The sequence below is a fragment of the Bacidia gigantensis genome (genome assembly GCF_019456465.1).
Source record: "Bacidia gigantensis strain McMullin 20006 chromosome Unknown contig_245, whole genome shotgun sequence".
Lineage (NCBI taxonomy): Eukaryota > Fungi > Ascomycota > Lecanoromycetes > Lecanorales > Ramalinaceae > Bacidia > Bacidia gigantensis.
In genome coordinates this window covers 1,074,752-1,091,191 of record NW_025408601.1, presented here as the reverse complement: position 1 = coordinate 1,091,191, position 16,440 = coordinate 1,074,752, and the positions used below count along the sequence as shown (strand labels likewise).

The window sequence follows — 16,440 nt, the reverse complement described above, 5'->3', positions numbered from 1 at the left end:
GAAAGCGACGTTGATGACTTTTTAATGGTGTGCTCAGACTCGAGCACCAGGAGACAGACGCCGCGGATGTCGACATTTCATATCTTCCAGCTGCAGAGTGACCAAGTTCGACATTTTCCATGGGGGTTTTCAATGTGGACTTTTGAATGGTATGAAGTAAATAGGGCTCATGAAAAGACATATATTTCTGTGACAGGAATTCTATGACAAGAAAAGGAGCCAGAGCCGGAGCCTTGTCAAAGCGGAGTTCACTTTTTGGGCTAGACTTATCATCAAATAGAGGAAGGGAAAAGCAAAATAGCAATTGCTCAAGCATGGTAACGCAGAAGATAACTCAAGATATTGTTCAGTTGACGGAAATTGCGGGACCATACTCAATGCGTATACCACATGAGGCCGTACTAACCCATTTTCTGGGTTTGGATTGGCGGGCAATTTCGAGGCGGCGCTATTCACAATCACATCCCAACAAGGGGAAACTGAGAAGGCTCTGACCGTAGCATCTACGCTCTTAGCGTCTTCTACTTCAAGACTGACTTTGAAGACTTGAGGCCGTGGTTTGCCAGCTCGTTAAGCAGCCCGATGGATTTCTCCATCAAGCCTCGATATGGGAGATCTTGCTCCTATCACGATTCCGACAGTGCCAGCTTTGGTATATGCCATGGAGATCGCTTTGCCAATCCTTACTAAAGGGTGGTTGAGATTGAACACAAAGCTTATCGGATACGTCTGATGTTTTCGAAGATCACGGGCGGTGAACAAGGAGGGCAGCTAAGTGTTCTGCTCACCGATGCTCCTGATATCAACAAGTATGTGCCGCTACGACCGGGCTTTTTCGGAGTATTGATTGCAGCATACGACTTGGTTCGAATAGTGGGAGTAAGTTCGTTGCCTGCTCTCAACTCTATTAGCCTCAGTGGTTTTTCCCTTATGATTTTCTCACAGTTTCGGAGGGTCTAGATCGTTCGAAATCAGGTATTCCAGGGCCACCATCGCTCTGATTTGCTTCTTACTTTTCACTAATGCTGGGGGTGTCATACCGAGTCGTTCAGGCCAATCCTGCGTGGGTAATGCACGTCGCATGGGACGGCTACATGGCTAAAAGAGAGGGTGCAAGCTTACGCTATATATTGGTTAACGAGGGCGTGTCCTCAGATTTAACTGGCCTTTCGGATTCTGACGGAGATGCACGGCGTTAAAGCAGCTTCCTACATCCAATGCTACTGCTAGATTGCAGCCTGCAAGCAATGAAAAGCAAGGTCCTTCGGTTCGGCAAAGTCGAATGCCAAGAAGCCCATCCCAACCTCCAAACCTCACCTTGGCTCTGTTTGATCTCCCATGCTAAAGCATGACGATCAATTGGTCATGTCGTGACCGATTCCACAACGCAGTCACCGCTCGCGGCCGTTCCGTGCTCAGACCAAAGGCTCTGTTCTCGAGCTCTGTTCACGAGCAGACCTCAGGACGGTAGCCGAGGGAGGATCGTCAGTGTCACTCCTCGTGATGGCCCGGATTTCCTGCACCAAGATCAGGATTGGCAACTCAAGCCACGTGCTTGGGCGATCCAGTGATGCCTAACGACCGATCCACAAACCACCGCACTGTACTATACGAAAGAAGCCAATGCTTAAATCAGGGTAATTCGGAGACTTGTTCGGTCGAAGCCGCTTCCATATCTTCCCCCCACCTACTAAATTTCTTCTAATGCATGTGCTCGCCGATCATGGCTTCGTAACCTGCAGGAAGTGGCGTAATATCACATGACGGGCCTGAGCATGCAATCAAGGCACCAATACCCAGCTGCTTCGACGACGCCCGGAGTGCTCCCGAAGCAGAAGATGGAGCTTCACAGCCGGCAGCAAACACTGTAGCGGCAAACTCGGTGCACAATGGCTAGTCAGAGGCAGTTGGGGAGTACGTCCAAGATGAAATCTGGGATCGATTAGGGATCTCTTTCACCCCGAGGGATCGACTTGCCAACATCTCCATAGCGTATCAGAATTAGACCTCTGATCGAGACTAGGGGCTTCCAGTCTATTGCACTTCCCTTTCACCACTTGTGCACGTCTGACAGCTGGGGAGGAACTTTAAAACAAAACGCTAAAAATGCTAGAATATGCCGTTTATCAGTGTTTGCTGCAGCCGAGGGACAATTGGCCTTGTTGCAGGGAGAACCAGCTTCGTTTACAGGTCTTGTCTGTTCTCACCTCACCCGTACTTCTTATTTTGGAAAATTGTCACGCAGCTCGATTGTCTGACCTGAATGCCAAAGGTGTGTGTGGGGGCTTAGTACCCACCCAACTCATGATGCTGGAGCAAATTTGTGCCGAGTTCCTTCTTGCTGACTCCTGAAAAAATACATGGCCTGGTATTTAGTCTGATTCATTGTTTCATCACGCTTGTGAGATGGCCGTGATCTGCCATCTGAGAAGGCCGCTAAACGGAATGCTTCTTCCAATCCTTTTTGCACCCTCACGCTAACCACTTGACCAACTGACCGTAGGGACAGTCACATATAATGCAGTAAGATGCATTTCCGAGCCTGTCCCAAGTGGTTCGGATACGTGAATCTGTTTTTGAGCTATCCACCAAAATATTCTAAACACTTCCCTTTCGATTGTCAATGGCAATTGGTGTGGCACTCATTGAAGCTGAAAAGTCCTTCGGAGATGGTACAGTCTTTTCATCCCACACAATATACCTTAATACCCCGTCTCCTTCTCTTCACGCTGCTGATAGCTGCACTCTTCCAGAGCATTTATCCGCTATTAAAGCTACTGAGGAACTCGAGCTAAAAGCGGTCTATTCCTCTTCTCAGGTGGACGCTGAGGAGCTTGCAGCAGAGAATGGTGATGTTGACGCCTTTTTTGACTCCCCAAATGAGCAACAGCGTTCATTCGACGCGCTCCTTTGCAGAAAGGACATTGGGGCATTTATCATTACTCTGCCCCTGAATTTGCAAGCAGATAACATCCGCCGAGCACTAAAAGCAGAAAAACATGTTCTGAGCGACGCACCAATTGCCAAGGATGTTGAGACGGCTAAGAAGCTTCTGGAGTGGTACGCTGACCGCAATGGGCATGCCTTGTGGAGCGTAGGTGAGAGTTACCGCTTCAAAGATACCATTCTTTTTGGCGGGTATCAGTTGAAAAGGCTCGACGGGGCTGTTCAAACATTTACATTAAAAATGTATGCCATGGCCAAGGAGGATGATAAACTCTATCAATGTTTAGCGTGAGTGTCATCTCAACTGTGTTGTATTGTTGTATGTAAGATTCTGATCCACGTTGATTTTGGCAGGCGCCAAGACCAAGGGGAACACGGAGGCTTCGTACTTGATGTTGGAGTCCACTTTGTCGCAGCCGTCCGCTTTCTTTTATCTTCAGCGAACGCAACGATTACTCAAGTCGCCGCATTCACCTCACTCCTTCGACCAGAGTTCTCCTCGACTGACACTGCAAACGCCGCCTTGCATCTCTCCAATGGCAATAGCGGAACAATGAGCTTATCATTCGGCACTGAGTTTGACTCGGCCTTCGAGATTCACATCGTAACTGATAAAGGTGCCGTGATGGTGACAGACCGGCGCGTTACGGTGATCAAGGATGGTGAGGAAGAAGACACTGAGCAGGAGATCAGACGGGATTTCCCTCACGAAGATTTATCCCTGAAGCGAGAGCTCGCCGTTTTCGCAACAGGCATTCTCAAGGAAAAAGAGATCGAGAGGAGAGGACTTCCTCAAGAATCGCTTGCAGACCTGAAGCTCGTCCAGGCAATGATCGAGAGCGGCGAGGAGAACGGAGCTGTGAAGGCCGTCGACTAAAGCATGAAGCTTCCCGCTTTCTCCTTCCTCCTTTTCCCATCGACGCGTCGACGGAAGCTAGAATCTTCCAACAATATGCTCCGACATGTCTGATGGCACTTGTTCTGACACGCAATTAACCATACTAGCATGACGGGCACGGTATAAACATTTTCGGTTATCTTCATATTAGCAACACGGGGCAACCTGCATTTTGAAAATTTAGTGGGCTTTTTGGCAACATATAGCAATACGTCGTGATACTAATCTTCCTCCTTGTTAAGACTTCGACACGACATTTATGCTATTTTCGCTTATTTTATTTAATGGTTGTTAGTTAAATCAAAGGCTTTTAATTTAAAGTCTTTCCTGCATCTCTTTGAACAGGTCAGAGAGTATTTGATTCCCTTCATTTTATCTTCTTGAGTAATACAAACCGAACTTAAAGGGAGGGATTCGCCTACCTTTACATGCATGATGATTCTGCAGATCCTTTGCTCTTGACTTGCTTCTCTTTTCAACACGGCTAGAAAAATATTCTCGCTTCAGTGAAATCTGTTCCTGGCCGAAGACTTTCTGTTTTGAATAGCGTGAGATGCGGTTGCACGGTGCTTTAATGGTAGGTAGCAGACAGTGAATCTCGCTCAATATTGATAACCTTGTAACAACGCAATGATTCAGAGCAATCAATCAGATCGTCAGTAGCCCCTCAGGTCAGATCCCTGTGACATAGTCATTTCCTGAGATCTATCTCCAACCTCTAAGCAGCGTAATTCTAAATGTGTATCATTACTAGCACAGTACATCTAACAGACAAGAAAGACCACCGAACGATAGCTCTAGATAGATTTATCGCCCCTTTCTCGCATCGAAGTCTATGCTAGCGCTTTCAATTCTTCAGGCTCCTGCGCTGGAGTCATGTACTCCGTCTTCTGTCTGCTCAGGTCTGATGGGGGAGGGGGCATGTTGAGTTTTTCTGGCAGAACACCGTTCGGAATTGTCCCATTCATGTTTGTTGAGGTAGTGGTAGATGATACAGGCGCTTCTGTTTTAGCAATTTCGATTGGAGGCGCTTCGATGGATTTTCTCAGACTCGAAGGTCGGTTCGAATGTGACGAGCCAGGTGCAGGCACCAAATGTGAGAGCTGGGAGTGAGGAACAGGCTTGCCGGTGCCAGTAGTTGTTACCGAATGCAGGGAAGAGGGAGCAACGCTTGCTTGAGTATTCATGCGTGAAAGGCGCTCTCTGTGGGTGGTTGTGCGCGCAACAAGTCCGTGTAGTGTCGCTAAAGGCTCTTGCCTCTCTTTACCATTAATGCTACCAACGCCTATGGCGAACATCTCCCCATCTGCGCCCTGTGCCGCCCACCGCACGGGGGAAGTAAGTAGAAAGCGCTCAGCTTCTTCACCCGGTGGTATGGTGAGATGTTCCCGCAGCTCAGGGTCAAGATTGGGTAGATCGCCGCATTGGAAGTCAAGCTGACCGCCATACTTCTTCGGAATATCTTTTATGTCGATGAATTGAGTCAGGGTTGGAAGTACTTGATGTTGAGACAAGACAAAGATCTTGGACGTGGTGATGGGGTCGAACCAGCGTTTGATCCAACTCCAGACGGTAGGGAAAAATGACGGGGCGCCTAAAATCTGACCCAACAGAATTAGAAAGCTTGATGGGAAAGCAGGCTGACGAGATAGCAAGTCAACTTACAAATATGCGATCGAGGGTTTCCGGATAATGAGCCGTAGCCAACTGGCTTGCATCCTGCATGTGATTCTTGAGATTCCAAAATTGCTTCAATCCAACTCTCGATATGTCTACTATATTGTTGGATTGATCCACCGGGGTCTCCTGGTACGGTCGGCCCGGAGCAGCAGTACATAATGGCATGACGAAGCGGGTGAGATTCTCGTACAGAGCGAAAAGACGGAGCATTCGCGATGGCGCCGAGCCCTTGGCCTTTGTTTTGGAGGTGGAGGAGGAGTATGCCAACATCTTCTTTGCGTCCAGTTTGCCAACTTCGTAGAGATATAGGGGAATACCGCGCTTGTCTCTCCGCCCTGTCCATTGGGGATACTTTTAAAGAAGCATCAGCTGCAAGGAGCGCGCAGGATAGGAGTCACAAAGCTTACCACACCACGTGATTCTCGGTAGTCTTTGATATCAATTTTCTCATACAAAGCTTGCAGATCGTTCTCTTTCCGCCAGAGCTCGGTGTCTTTAAACTGGATGAAGGCATCTTGCGGGACGAATCTCCGAGCTCTTAGAAATCGCCTACATCGAAGTCAGGAAAAGGGCCTATCAGATGGAGACTGTAGCAGACTGACACCAACTGTGCATCATCATGACTTGCTAATGCCCCAGCAGCTGCAGGCTTGTAGAAACCCTCTTTGGCGCATAAATCTTTAAAGGCCACAAATGCAGCTTGCTGCTTCTCAGTCAAGTGACCCAGATGACCTCTCAGCCAGACCTCTGCTTTGGCTGCATCTGCGCTAGGCGGGCCTTGTTGATTAGAAGGGGGACGAGAAATGGTGCTCGACCCGCGGGAGATGGTAGGTGCTATTGGTTTTGTAGACATGAAGACGTAATATGATGCTCGTCCCACCTGGAAGGTAGACAAAGCGAGATTGAACTGCTGAGAGTGAAGAATGATCAGTGAGAAGGAGAATGATCGCTAGTTCTGGACATATACAGCAATGTCCAACGCGAGCTAGTGACCATTATTGGGCGTTCTTTGTCAGCACTAGGACTAGGACTATCCCCGGCTCCGGTCCGAGTGACTGACATCACTTGCATAGTTCTACGAGTAGACTCAACGCAGAGACTCACGAACTTTGGTGTGAGCGTGAGTCACCATGATTGTTTACTTGCATGCGCTCCTTGAGCTGCTAGATGTCGACGCCTTTCTTATGGCAATCTTCTGTTCTGGATATGCTGGTGTGGGCCTTCTGATTCAACCTGTTGCGCTAAATAGGGGCCACCCAAGCGGCCCTAAGTCCTAAGCTACCTTACCTGTCCACCCGACCTTACCTGCATAGCTGCATAGCTGCATGGCAGTCAGAGCCAGTGTGCTTGGAGAGGACGGAGCTCATCCACACGCAGGATTCTTAGCTTCCATCTGTTGCTCACTAAATCTCACAAGCCGCATGTCACGGCATGCCCCACCTTCCACCATGCGAGGATGTGCTTCCAAAGAGCAATTGACAGCTTGTCACATTTACAGAAACTTATTGAGGTGAATGCAACGTGTGTGGGTAGACACACACTCTGTTTCCATAGTCATTTGTGGATCAAGCTGGTCCCCCTTGAAATACTCTTTGGACTTTAGTATTCTGCAACTTCATTGAGGCTTTTCCTGTGCGTTCTTTGCGTGGTAATAATTGCATTGGCTTGCGTCTTCATTGTGAAACATGGCAACGGAACCTGTACCTACTGCCCCAGACCGCACAATTGAGGCCGACCCGGACCTGTTCGACGGCTCTGACTCCAGCCTTGGAGATGACGCTGCGAGTTCGAGATACACACAGTCTCTGACGAGTAGCATCGAGAGGTATCCAATTGAGAATGGGCGACAATATCACGCGTACAAGGACGGCAGCTATGGTAAAGCTATAAAAAGACGTCAAAGGTTGAAGCTTACATCATAAATAGTCATGCCCAATGACGAGTCCGAGCTCGACCGCCTCGATCTTACACATAACATGTTGAAAATCTCCATGGGAATGCAACTCTTCAACGCCCCCATCGTTGATACCCCGAAGAGGATACTTGATCTTGGGACCGGTACCGGTATTTGGGCCATCGAGATGGCTGATGACTACCCTGATGCTGAGATCATTGGGACTGACCTCAGCGCTACCCAACCAACATGGTAGACTTCTGATAGTAACCCTGCTATAGTAACACACTAAGTGCGTTAGGGTGCCTGCTAACGTAAAATTCGAAATTGACGATATGGAGGAAACATGGACGTTCCGTGAGAAGTTTGATTTCATTCACTTGAGGTACTCTGGCAAAGGATCCTGGTGCTCGCACCCTTGTGCTGATTGAACTATCAAAAGGTATTTGGCAGCTGCGATAAAAGATTGGCCAGCTCTCGCAAAGAAGGCCTTTGAGAACACAAAGCCAGGTGGCTTTGTTGAGTTTCAGGATTTCGATTTGCAGTACTACTCTGAAGACGGCTCACTCAAAGAAGACTACAAGATTTATGAGTGGATTGTAACGCTCCTGGAAGCTAGCCGAAATTTTCAGCGAGAACCTTCGCCTGGACCAAATCTGGAGAAGCTCCTCAAGGACGCAGGATTTCAGAATGTGACGTCCCAGAAATATAGACTACCTATCGGCCCATGGCCAAAGGATAAGCATTTGGTGCGTTAACACACATTTCCTTTTTCACTTTGTTATCATCCTGTGAATGCATACTAACGTCTTTAAGAAAACCGTCGGGTAAGTCCAAAATATATTCGTCGCTACTCAGCTGAAAGGGTCACCAGTTCATGGAATCTCGTCCAAATTGAGGATGGTCTTGAAGGCTTCACACTGAGATTGTACACTCAAACACTGGGCTGGAAAGCAGAAGAAGTGCAGATCTTACTCGCCAATGTGCGTAAAGATCTCCGAAATCCCAAAATCCACGCCCAATTCGATTTGTGAGTTCTCGATACCTTCCGAGAAGAGTCTTTTCCCTGGCTTTGCATGCTTTTATTAATCTCAACTTTAGCTATGCTGTATATGGCCAGAAGCCCACAGACGCGTAAGCTATCGACGCTGTAGGAACAGAGGCGCTCATACAAGAATTTTACGTTCATCCTTATGATAGACATTCTTACTATCAAACGTCGATTTTCATAGAGCTTACAAATGTTTACTTGAATGTTTTCCGTCTTGTGAACCTTACTGAGGTGCTCGAGCACGATAATTACTGCTGTGGTGGCTTTTGTATTCTTTATTCCAAAACACTCATACAAGTGCTTCTTTGGCTCGAGTACACAACCACCTTCTAAATCAAGCCTAGCTTCCAGTCCTCAAATGTTGGTATGACGTCTTTTCGTTTCTATCGAATTCGTCCTTGTGCTGCAAGATATCTGCTCAACTGGAGTAACTAAGGCTATGGCGCATCTTTTCGATGTATCGGCTGCTCGCGAAGCGTTTCCAGCTCTTCAGGCGAACCATCAAATATATTTCGACAACGCTGGTACGCTATGGTGAGAAACATGATGTTTCATCAAGGTACTGACTTCGTGTCTAAAAAATAGGTGGGACACAGATCCTGGGAACTGCCTCTAAAGCGTGCATATCAAAAATCAATTACCGCCATCGAGCGAGCTGAAAGCGAGAATATAGGGTACAAGACTATCTCGAAGAAAGCAACGTCCAGCTTGGTGCCTCCTACAACGTCGCCAAACAATCGACCACGATTTATAACGAGGGTTCAGCTGCTGCAGCGTCCTACATTAACGCAAGTCCTGACGAAATCGGTAACAAGCATTTGACGTTTTCTTCTTGGACGATCCAAATCCTATCTATGAGACATTCATAAGCCTTCTGACCTAAGCAGTACTTGGCCCGTCGACAACGCAACTCTTCTCCAACCTCGCCCAAATCTTACAGTTTCCCGCAGGAAGTGAACTGGTGATCTCCCAGATTGATCACGAAGCAAATATCAGCTCCTGGGTGCGTCTCGCACGTTTGCAGAATTTCACCATCAAATGGTGGCGCCCTGAAAATGATAGTCAGAACTTGCTTCTCACTCCCGAGAATTTGCAACCTCTGCTCTCGGACAAGACGCGGATGGTGACGCTGTGCCATGCCAGTAATGTTCTGGGTGGGATCCATGATATCAAGGCGATCTCGGACTTAGTGCACAAGACCGTATCGGGTGCCATCGTCTGCGTAGATGGAGTGGCACTGGCACCTCACAGGAGCGTGAATGTAAAGGCTTTAGGGGTGGACTTCTATGCGTTCAGTTGGTACAAGGTAAAGCTTCCTGTCCTTTCATCCAAATTGATGGAGAGCCTGGCATTTTGACCGCTGCGCGAAGGTTTATGGACCACATATCGCCCTACTGTACGCTAGCTCGGAGGCAAAGGCTCGGTTGAGCACCTTAGGGCATTATTTCCATGAGGGCGATGATTTGAGCACGAAGTTGGGCTTAGCAAGCGCGAGTTATGAACTTGTTTCTGCTCTGCCAAAAGTGCTTGCTTATCTCGGTGAAAGTCAAGAGGCGAGACAGAGAAAGTGGGAAGGTATCGCGGAGCATGAAGAGCAGATGCAAAGGATATTGCTGGATGATTTGAATCAGAGGTCCAATGTGACGGTTTATGGTCATGGTGTGGCAGACAAAGAGAAGCGGGTTCCTGTGATCAGTTTTAGTGTCGAAGGGTGGAACTCGAAAGATTTGGTGGAGAAGATGGAGGGAAGAAGCAGGGTGGGCTTTAGGTGGGGCCACTTCTATAGTAAAAGGCTGGTGGAGGAAGTTCTTGGGTTGGAGAAGATTGGCGGGGTTTTGAGGGTGAGTCTGGTGCATTATAATACCGAGGAGGAAGTGAAAGAGTTCTTGAGAGATTTGACTGCAATTTTGGGAGACACAACAAAAGGGTAGATGATGAAGCACGGCTTGCTGGAAGTCAGTGACTCGTCGAGATCAAAGACACCCAGAAAGCTGGTCAATGGTACCGTGTTTTGTTTTTCTGATCAAATTGTCAAAGTTTCTTTGAAGACTTGCAAGATACTGTCGAGGTGCTTGTCACGGGCTTTCTCAAACGGCGTCTCTTCATCTTCGTCTGCAACTTCGCGGTCGGCGCCGCTCTCAAGCAGAAGGCGTACAACGCTCTCGTGATTTCCTTCAGCTGCTAGAGCCAAAGGTGTGTTCCCTTTACCGTCTTGCGTGTTGATGTCGGCTTTCGCCTTAAGCAACATTTTCACGGGAATCTTATGACCATTCGAAGCTGCAGCTGCTAGGGCCGTCCGTCCAAGTCTGTCCTTGTTGTCTACAGACTTTATTTTGGTGAGCAGCGATCTCACGCATTTCGTATGCCCAGCTTCACTGGCTAAGAACAAGGCATCATGCCCTTTTGGAGTTTGCTTGTCCCATTCAATACCACTCTGTTTCAATAACAATTCAACACCATGCTCGTTTGATGCCTTTGCTGCAGACATGAGCGGGCTGCAAGAATCCTCATCTATGAGATTCACGTCCGCATTCGCCTTGAGGAGTACTTGCATTGATTCGTTATATGACGTCCTTGCGCATCTGCATAGAGGTGTCTCTCCGAACCGGCCGCGAGCATTGATATCTATATCTTTACGCTTCAGATGTTCAATCAGAATGTCAGTATTTTCTGTAGCGGCCATCCACAGAGGCGTCTGATGGTACAAGTTTTCGGCACGATTGACGTCAAGTTCTGGTCGTGCGAGTAAGAGCTGAACAATTCTTTTGTAATTCCCAAAATTTGCTTGTAGAAGTGGAGTAAACCCGTCGGTTGTTGCTGCATTAATGTCTATGCAATCCAATTTGAGAAACTCTTCGACAACACTGTCATGCCCATGAGACGCTGCCTATGATGAAGGTTTATTCAGCTGGGATTGCAAAGAGGCAAGTGAGTTGATGAAGGTAGTCAATTAAAAGAGACTTTGAGGCAGGCAGGAGGTAAAGATTTCAAAAGTTACACACCTTGAAGAAAGCTGTCTCGCCGTGATGGTCTTGGTAATTCAAGTCTATCGACGGGCATTCTAGCAATAAATTTACTATTTCCAAAGTGCCGTTTTCCGCGGCAAAATGCAGAGGTCTCCTGCCTCCAATCGTTTCATGGCATGGATCGCCGCCTCTTTTGAGTAGGAGTTCCGATATAGCTACTTGTTTTGCATCAGCAGCACATATGAGCGTCGACCATCCGCAATGATTTTCCATGTCCGCATCCATACCCTTGTCGAGTAAGTTCCTGACTTCGTCCTCTTTACCGTGACTTATAGAACTAAAGAGCAGGTTCCTGAATCTTAAGTCTATCTGCTCCTCGATCTCGTCGGCGTCTTGGGAATTGCTACTTCTCCCTTTACGTAGGTCTGCAGCCAATTCTCTAAGGTAATCGAGATCTGGAACGCTTTCATAGCGGTAAGTCGCCTCTCGTAAGAATTCCTTGATCGAGTTTCGCATCTCGGTCTGCACAGAAGCATTAAGAGAGTCATGAAGTCGTTGCACGAAAAACGAGATATCGGCTATCAAACAATTGAAGTTGTCTTTGTCCACTGAGGCCCACCACAACCTTCTACCAGGGCTATTCTTTGCCTGTATGACTCGACCAGCTATATCCAAGCGTGATTCCGATTGAGCAAAGAGTCTTTTGAATCTCGAGGCTTCCTTGCTCGGCTTGTTGGCTGGTTTCTGTACCTTCATGTCCGCAGGCTCCTCCTCCAGAATCAAACCATACTTAGATTTGAGCGATGCTGTATCATTACATAATTTGTCAAGCTGTTGCAGAGTCTTCGCCGCCAGATCCCAATCAACCAAAGCATCCACCCGACTAGCGGGATCATGCAGACCAACCCCTTCGGCCCACTGCTCGAGCCGATATTGCTCCCAATCGAGTTTTGAGACCAGCGTCTCTGCATCTCGGTCCAGGTTACGTGCAGATGAGAGGAGAACAAATCCTTTCACGCACCCGTCAAAGACTTGTGCGGAGAATCCGACAACGCTGACCAATGCAGCAGCGGCTCCAATAGCTTCAGCCATTCTTGAGTAAAGGGAACAATGTCTCAAATTAGAATGGCAAACAACAAATCAAACGCGAACAAGAGGCAGGGTGCAGATAGCGATCGTCGATGATTGGTAGTTGCTATGCATATCGCTACAACGTCATACTCGATGAGCACACAGACATCGCAACCCGCCGAAAGAGAGATGTCAGCTCAACAGTGGGGTGACCATCACAAATTTGACAGAAATGAGGTCAAGGGAAGTTTCCTGTGGCCGCAACATTGACGCTCAACCCGTTGGCGGCGGCGGGATCACTCAGCCCTACAAAATTCTCAGTCAAGGACGATTTTTGATGCCTTTGCAACACCTGACACATGTCTGTTGCAAGACTTGTGTCGAAAGCTCGTCCTGTTTCCCTCGCGAGCTCCAATCGGCATTGGCCCACCTCTCCTCGAGTCACACTTCAGCGTAGCTCATGCCACAGACCTCAACTACCTCAAATTCCCTGTCATCCTTCAGTCCGCTTCTCTGGAACTATGGCTACCAATACCGTGGAGCGGCTGGCAGAGAATCTCCAGGCGCCACTGTTAGATGACAGATCCTATCGAGTCGTAAGGCTGCCAAATAAACTCGAAGCGCTCCTTGTGCACGATCCAGATACAGACAAAGCAAGCGCATCCGTCAGCGTGGACGCTGGCAGCTTCAGTGATGCCGACGATATGCCTGGGATGGCACATGCTGTAGAACATCTTCTTTTCATGGGCACCAAAAAGGTGAGAGCGGATGCATGCCTCCAAGTATTACGTCTCACGGTTCTATAGTATCCAGTTGAAAACGAGTACAGTCGTTACCTGACTGCACATTCCGGATACTCCAATGCCTACACAGCCTCTACACAGACGAATTATTATTTCGAAGTCTCATCCTCTTCGCAGTCGGGAGAAAACGGGGTTGTCAATGGAAATCCGCCTTCTCCCTTGTACGGCGCACTAGATCGATTCGCTCAGTTTTTCATTAGCCCTCTTTTCCTGTCCTCGACCCTTGACAGAGAACTCAAGGCTGTCGACTCAGAAAACAAGAAGAATTTACAGAGCGACGCCTGGCGTTTGCGACAACTTGATCATAGTCTGTCAAATTCAAAGCACCCGTACCATCACTTTTCTACGGGTAATCTGGAGACTTTACGTGACGAACCAAGAGGACGAGGTCTGGACATACGTAAAGAATTTATCAACTTCCACGACAAACATTATTCTGCTAACCGAACAAAACTGGTTGTGCTGGGAAAAGAGAATTTGGACGAGCTGGAGCAGTGGGTCGCCGAGTTTTTTGCCCCTGTTCACAACAAGGATCTGCCACAAAATCGCTGGGATGATGCTCGGCCGTACACGTTGGAGCAACTTGGGACTACGATCTTTGCAAAGCCTGTCATGGACTCAAGATCCATAGATTTGTCGTTCCCCTTTTTAGACGAGGAGCATTTGTACGATACGCAGCCAAGCAGGTACATATCGCATTTAATTGGTCATGAAGGACCTGGCAGCATTTTGGCCTACATTAAAGGTAAAGGGTGGGCAAACGGTCTGTCCGCCGGCGCTATGCCAGTTTGTCCAGGAACAGCTTTCTTTAGCATATCTATCCGCCTGACAGAAGAAGGACTAAGGCGGTACAAAGACGTGGTCGAAGTCGTGTTCGAATACGTCTCTCTTATCAAGGCCCAGTCCCCTCAAAAATGGATAATGGACGAAGTTAAAGGTATGGCAGAGGTTGACTTCAAATTTCGAGAGAAAACGCCAGCAAGCTCTTTTGCCAGCAGTATGAGCAGTATAATGCAAAAACCCCTGCCTCGAGAGTGGTTATTGAGTGGCTTAGAATTAATCCGCAAGTTTGATGAACCGGCAATCAGTAAAGCTATGGCTCATATTAGGCCGGACAATTTCCGTCTCACTGTAGTCAGTCGAGATTTTCCTGGTGACTGGAATCAAAAGGAGAAATGGTACGGGACTGAATACAAAGTTGAACGATTTGATGCCGCATTTATGACCGGACTTGAGAAAGCAGCGTCAATTTCTGGTGACCACCGAATACCTGATCTACACCTACCACATCGTAATGAATTCATTCCATCAAACCTTGACGTTGAGAAGAAGGAGATTGAAACACCTTCTACTGCACCGAAGTTAATCCGTAACGATGAATCGATGCGCATATGGTGGAAGAAAGACGACACGTTCTGGGTTCCTAGAGGGTCAGTGCACATCAATTTTCGAAATCCATTGCCAAATGCGACACCGGCTTGCATGATCAAGTCACGGCTGTTTTGTGAACTTGTAAAAGATGCCTTAGTGGAGTACTCATACGATGCTGAGATATCGGGCCTGGACTATCATTTATCGAATTTCCGCGTTGGCCTTGGTGTCGACATAGCTGGCTACAATGACAAGATGCCAGTACTCCTGGAAAAAGTACTACTATGCATGCGAGATCTTGAAGTCAAGTCGGATAGATTCGGCATAGTCAAGGAAAGATTGTTACGAGGATATCGAAAGTACGACTTCCAGCAGCCGTATAAACAGGTAGGAGACTATACCAGTTGGCTTATTGTAGACCAGAGCTGGATCGTCGAACACCTCATTGCAGAGCTCCAGCCCCTTACTGTCGAGGATGTCGCTACCTTCTTCCCACAATTACTTCGCCAGTTGCACGTGGAAATGTTCTGCCACGGCAACATTTACAAAGAGGATGCACTGAAGATGGCGGACTTGATCGAGAAGACGTTCAATTATCGTGCCCTGCCTGCTTCGCAATGGCAAGTTCGAAGAAACGTCCTCTTCGCCCCAGGAGATGATTTTACGTACCAAAGAAAGCTCGATGATCCTGCTAACGTCAACAATTGTATTGAGTATTATCTGCCTGTCGGCGCTGTCGATGACAGGACTGCAAGAGCCAAGTTGTCGCTACTCTCACAGCTCACAGACGAGCTCGGGTTTGACCAGCTCCGTACCAAAGAACAGCTTGGTTACGTTGTCTGGACAGGTTCGAAGATAAACAATACGACGATGGGCTACCGCGTGATCATCCAATCAGAGCGCTCCGTAGATTATTTGGAGGAACGGATCAATGCTTTCCTATCACTCTTTGGCAAGACGTTGGAAGAAATGTCTGCAGAAGAATTCCAATCACACAAGCGGAGCCTCATCAACAAGCGTTTAGAAAAGCTGAAAAATCTTAGCCAGGAAACCTCTCGCATCTGGACGTACATTCAGAGCGAGTATTACGACTTTTTCGCGCGCGAAGCTGAAGCCAATTACATTGAACCGTTGACCAAGCCTGAAATGATAGAATTTTTCAAGCATTATATAGACCCAAGCTCACCTACTCGTGCGAAGCTGTCCGTGCATCTCAAGGCACAAGTCACGCCTAAATCGATAGCTGGCAGCATGACACCAGCTGAGCAGAAGGAGAAAGTCCTTTCCGTGATATCAAAATCTCTCACTGCAGCTGGCATCGAGGCTAATTTGGAACATCTGCAGAAAGTCTTTGAGGACGTGGATGTCGCTGGAGGGGACAGGACTAGTATCTCAAACGCTATCCGAGAGTTTTTGTCCTCCAACAACGCTATGTCCGAAGACCAAGTATCTCAGTTGATGGAACAGGTACCGCAGCTTCTTGGCACTCTTCTACCTGGACTTGGGATCGAAATGAAACCCGAGGCAGATGCGGAGGATGCTGAAGCCGAGCTACCACCTGCTCCTAAAGTCAAGAGGACCACTTACGTGGACGATGTCCGGGAATACAGGTCCCGTTTAGCAGTGAGCGCTGGCCCTGTGCCAATTAATCCTTTGAGCGACTATGAGGATTTCGAGCCAAAGCTGTGAATGCTGCTTTTGGCTAGACACGCTATTACAGCATTTGGGCGGTGTGTCCCGGCCGAAAATTTTGGAATCGG

At 48.0% G+C, this 16,440-nt stretch overlaps 5 protein-coding genes across 5 annotated transcripts; 3 read left to right on the top strand and 2 right to left on the bottom strand.

Annotated features, from left to right (window-relative positions):
- Nucleotides 1–2,623: 2,623 nt before the first annotated feature.
- On the top strand, nucleotides 2,624–3,823 carry KY384_005380 (uncharacterized protein; the record flags this gene model as incomplete). The annotated part of the gene is made up of 2 exons (XM_044813881.1): nucleotides 2,624–3,234; nucleotides 3,301–3,823. The coding sequence occupies 2 exons, from the start codon at nucleotides 2,624–2,626 to the stop codon at nucleotides 3,821–3,823; spliced, it is 1,134 nt and encodes a 377-aa protein (XP_044669182.1).
- An 854-nt stretch (nucleotides 3,824–4,677) lies between these two features.
- KY384_005379 (uncharacterized protein) lies at nucleotides 4,678–6,377 on the bottom strand (the record flags this gene model as incomplete). The annotated part of the gene is made up of 4 exons (XM_044813880.1): nucleotides 4,678–5,445; nucleotides 5,510–5,875; nucleotides 5,932–6,073; nucleotides 6,127–6,377. 4 exons carry the CDS (start codon nucleotides 6,375–6,377, stop codon nucleotides 4,678–4,680), a joined length of 1,527 nt encoding a protein of 508 aa, XP_044669181.1.
- An 832-nt stretch (nucleotides 6,378–7,209) lies between these two features.
- KY384_005378 (uncharacterized protein) lies at nucleotides 7,210–10,400 on the top strand (the record flags this gene model as incomplete). Its single annotated transcript, XM_044813879.1, has 9 exons — nucleotides 7,210–7,402; nucleotides 7,451–7,670; nucleotides 7,720–7,803; nucleotides 7,861–8,171; nucleotides 8,235–8,448; nucleotides 8,520–8,552; nucleotides 9,143–9,276; nucleotides 9,354–9,775; nucleotides 9,840–10,400. 9 exons carry the CDS (start codon nucleotides 7,210–7,212, stop codon nucleotides 10,398–10,400), a joined length of 2,172 nt encoding a protein of 723 aa, XP_044669180.1.
- Nucleotides 10,401–10,492: 92 nt separating this feature from the next.
- KY384_005377 (uncharacterized protein) lies at nucleotides 10,493–12,527 on the bottom strand (the record flags this gene model as incomplete). The annotated part of the gene is made up of 2 exons (XM_044813878.1): nucleotides 10,493–11,356; nucleotides 11,472–12,527. The coding sequence occupies 2 exons, from the start codon at nucleotides 12,525–12,527 to the stop codon at nucleotides 10,493–10,495; spliced, it is 1,920 nt and encodes a 639-aa protein (XP_044669179.1).
- Nucleotides 12,528–13,027: 500 nt separating this feature from the next.
- KY384_005376 (uncharacterized protein) lies at nucleotides 13,028–16,369 on the top strand (the record flags this gene model as incomplete). The annotated part of the gene is made up of 2 exons (XM_044813877.1): nucleotides 13,028–13,264; nucleotides 13,313–16,369. 2 exons carry the CDS (start codon nucleotides 13,028–13,030, stop codon nucleotides 16,367–16,369), a joined length of 3,294 nt encoding a protein of 1,097 aa, XP_044669178.1.
- Between the last annotated feature and the right edge of the window lie 71 nt (nucleotides 16,370–16,440).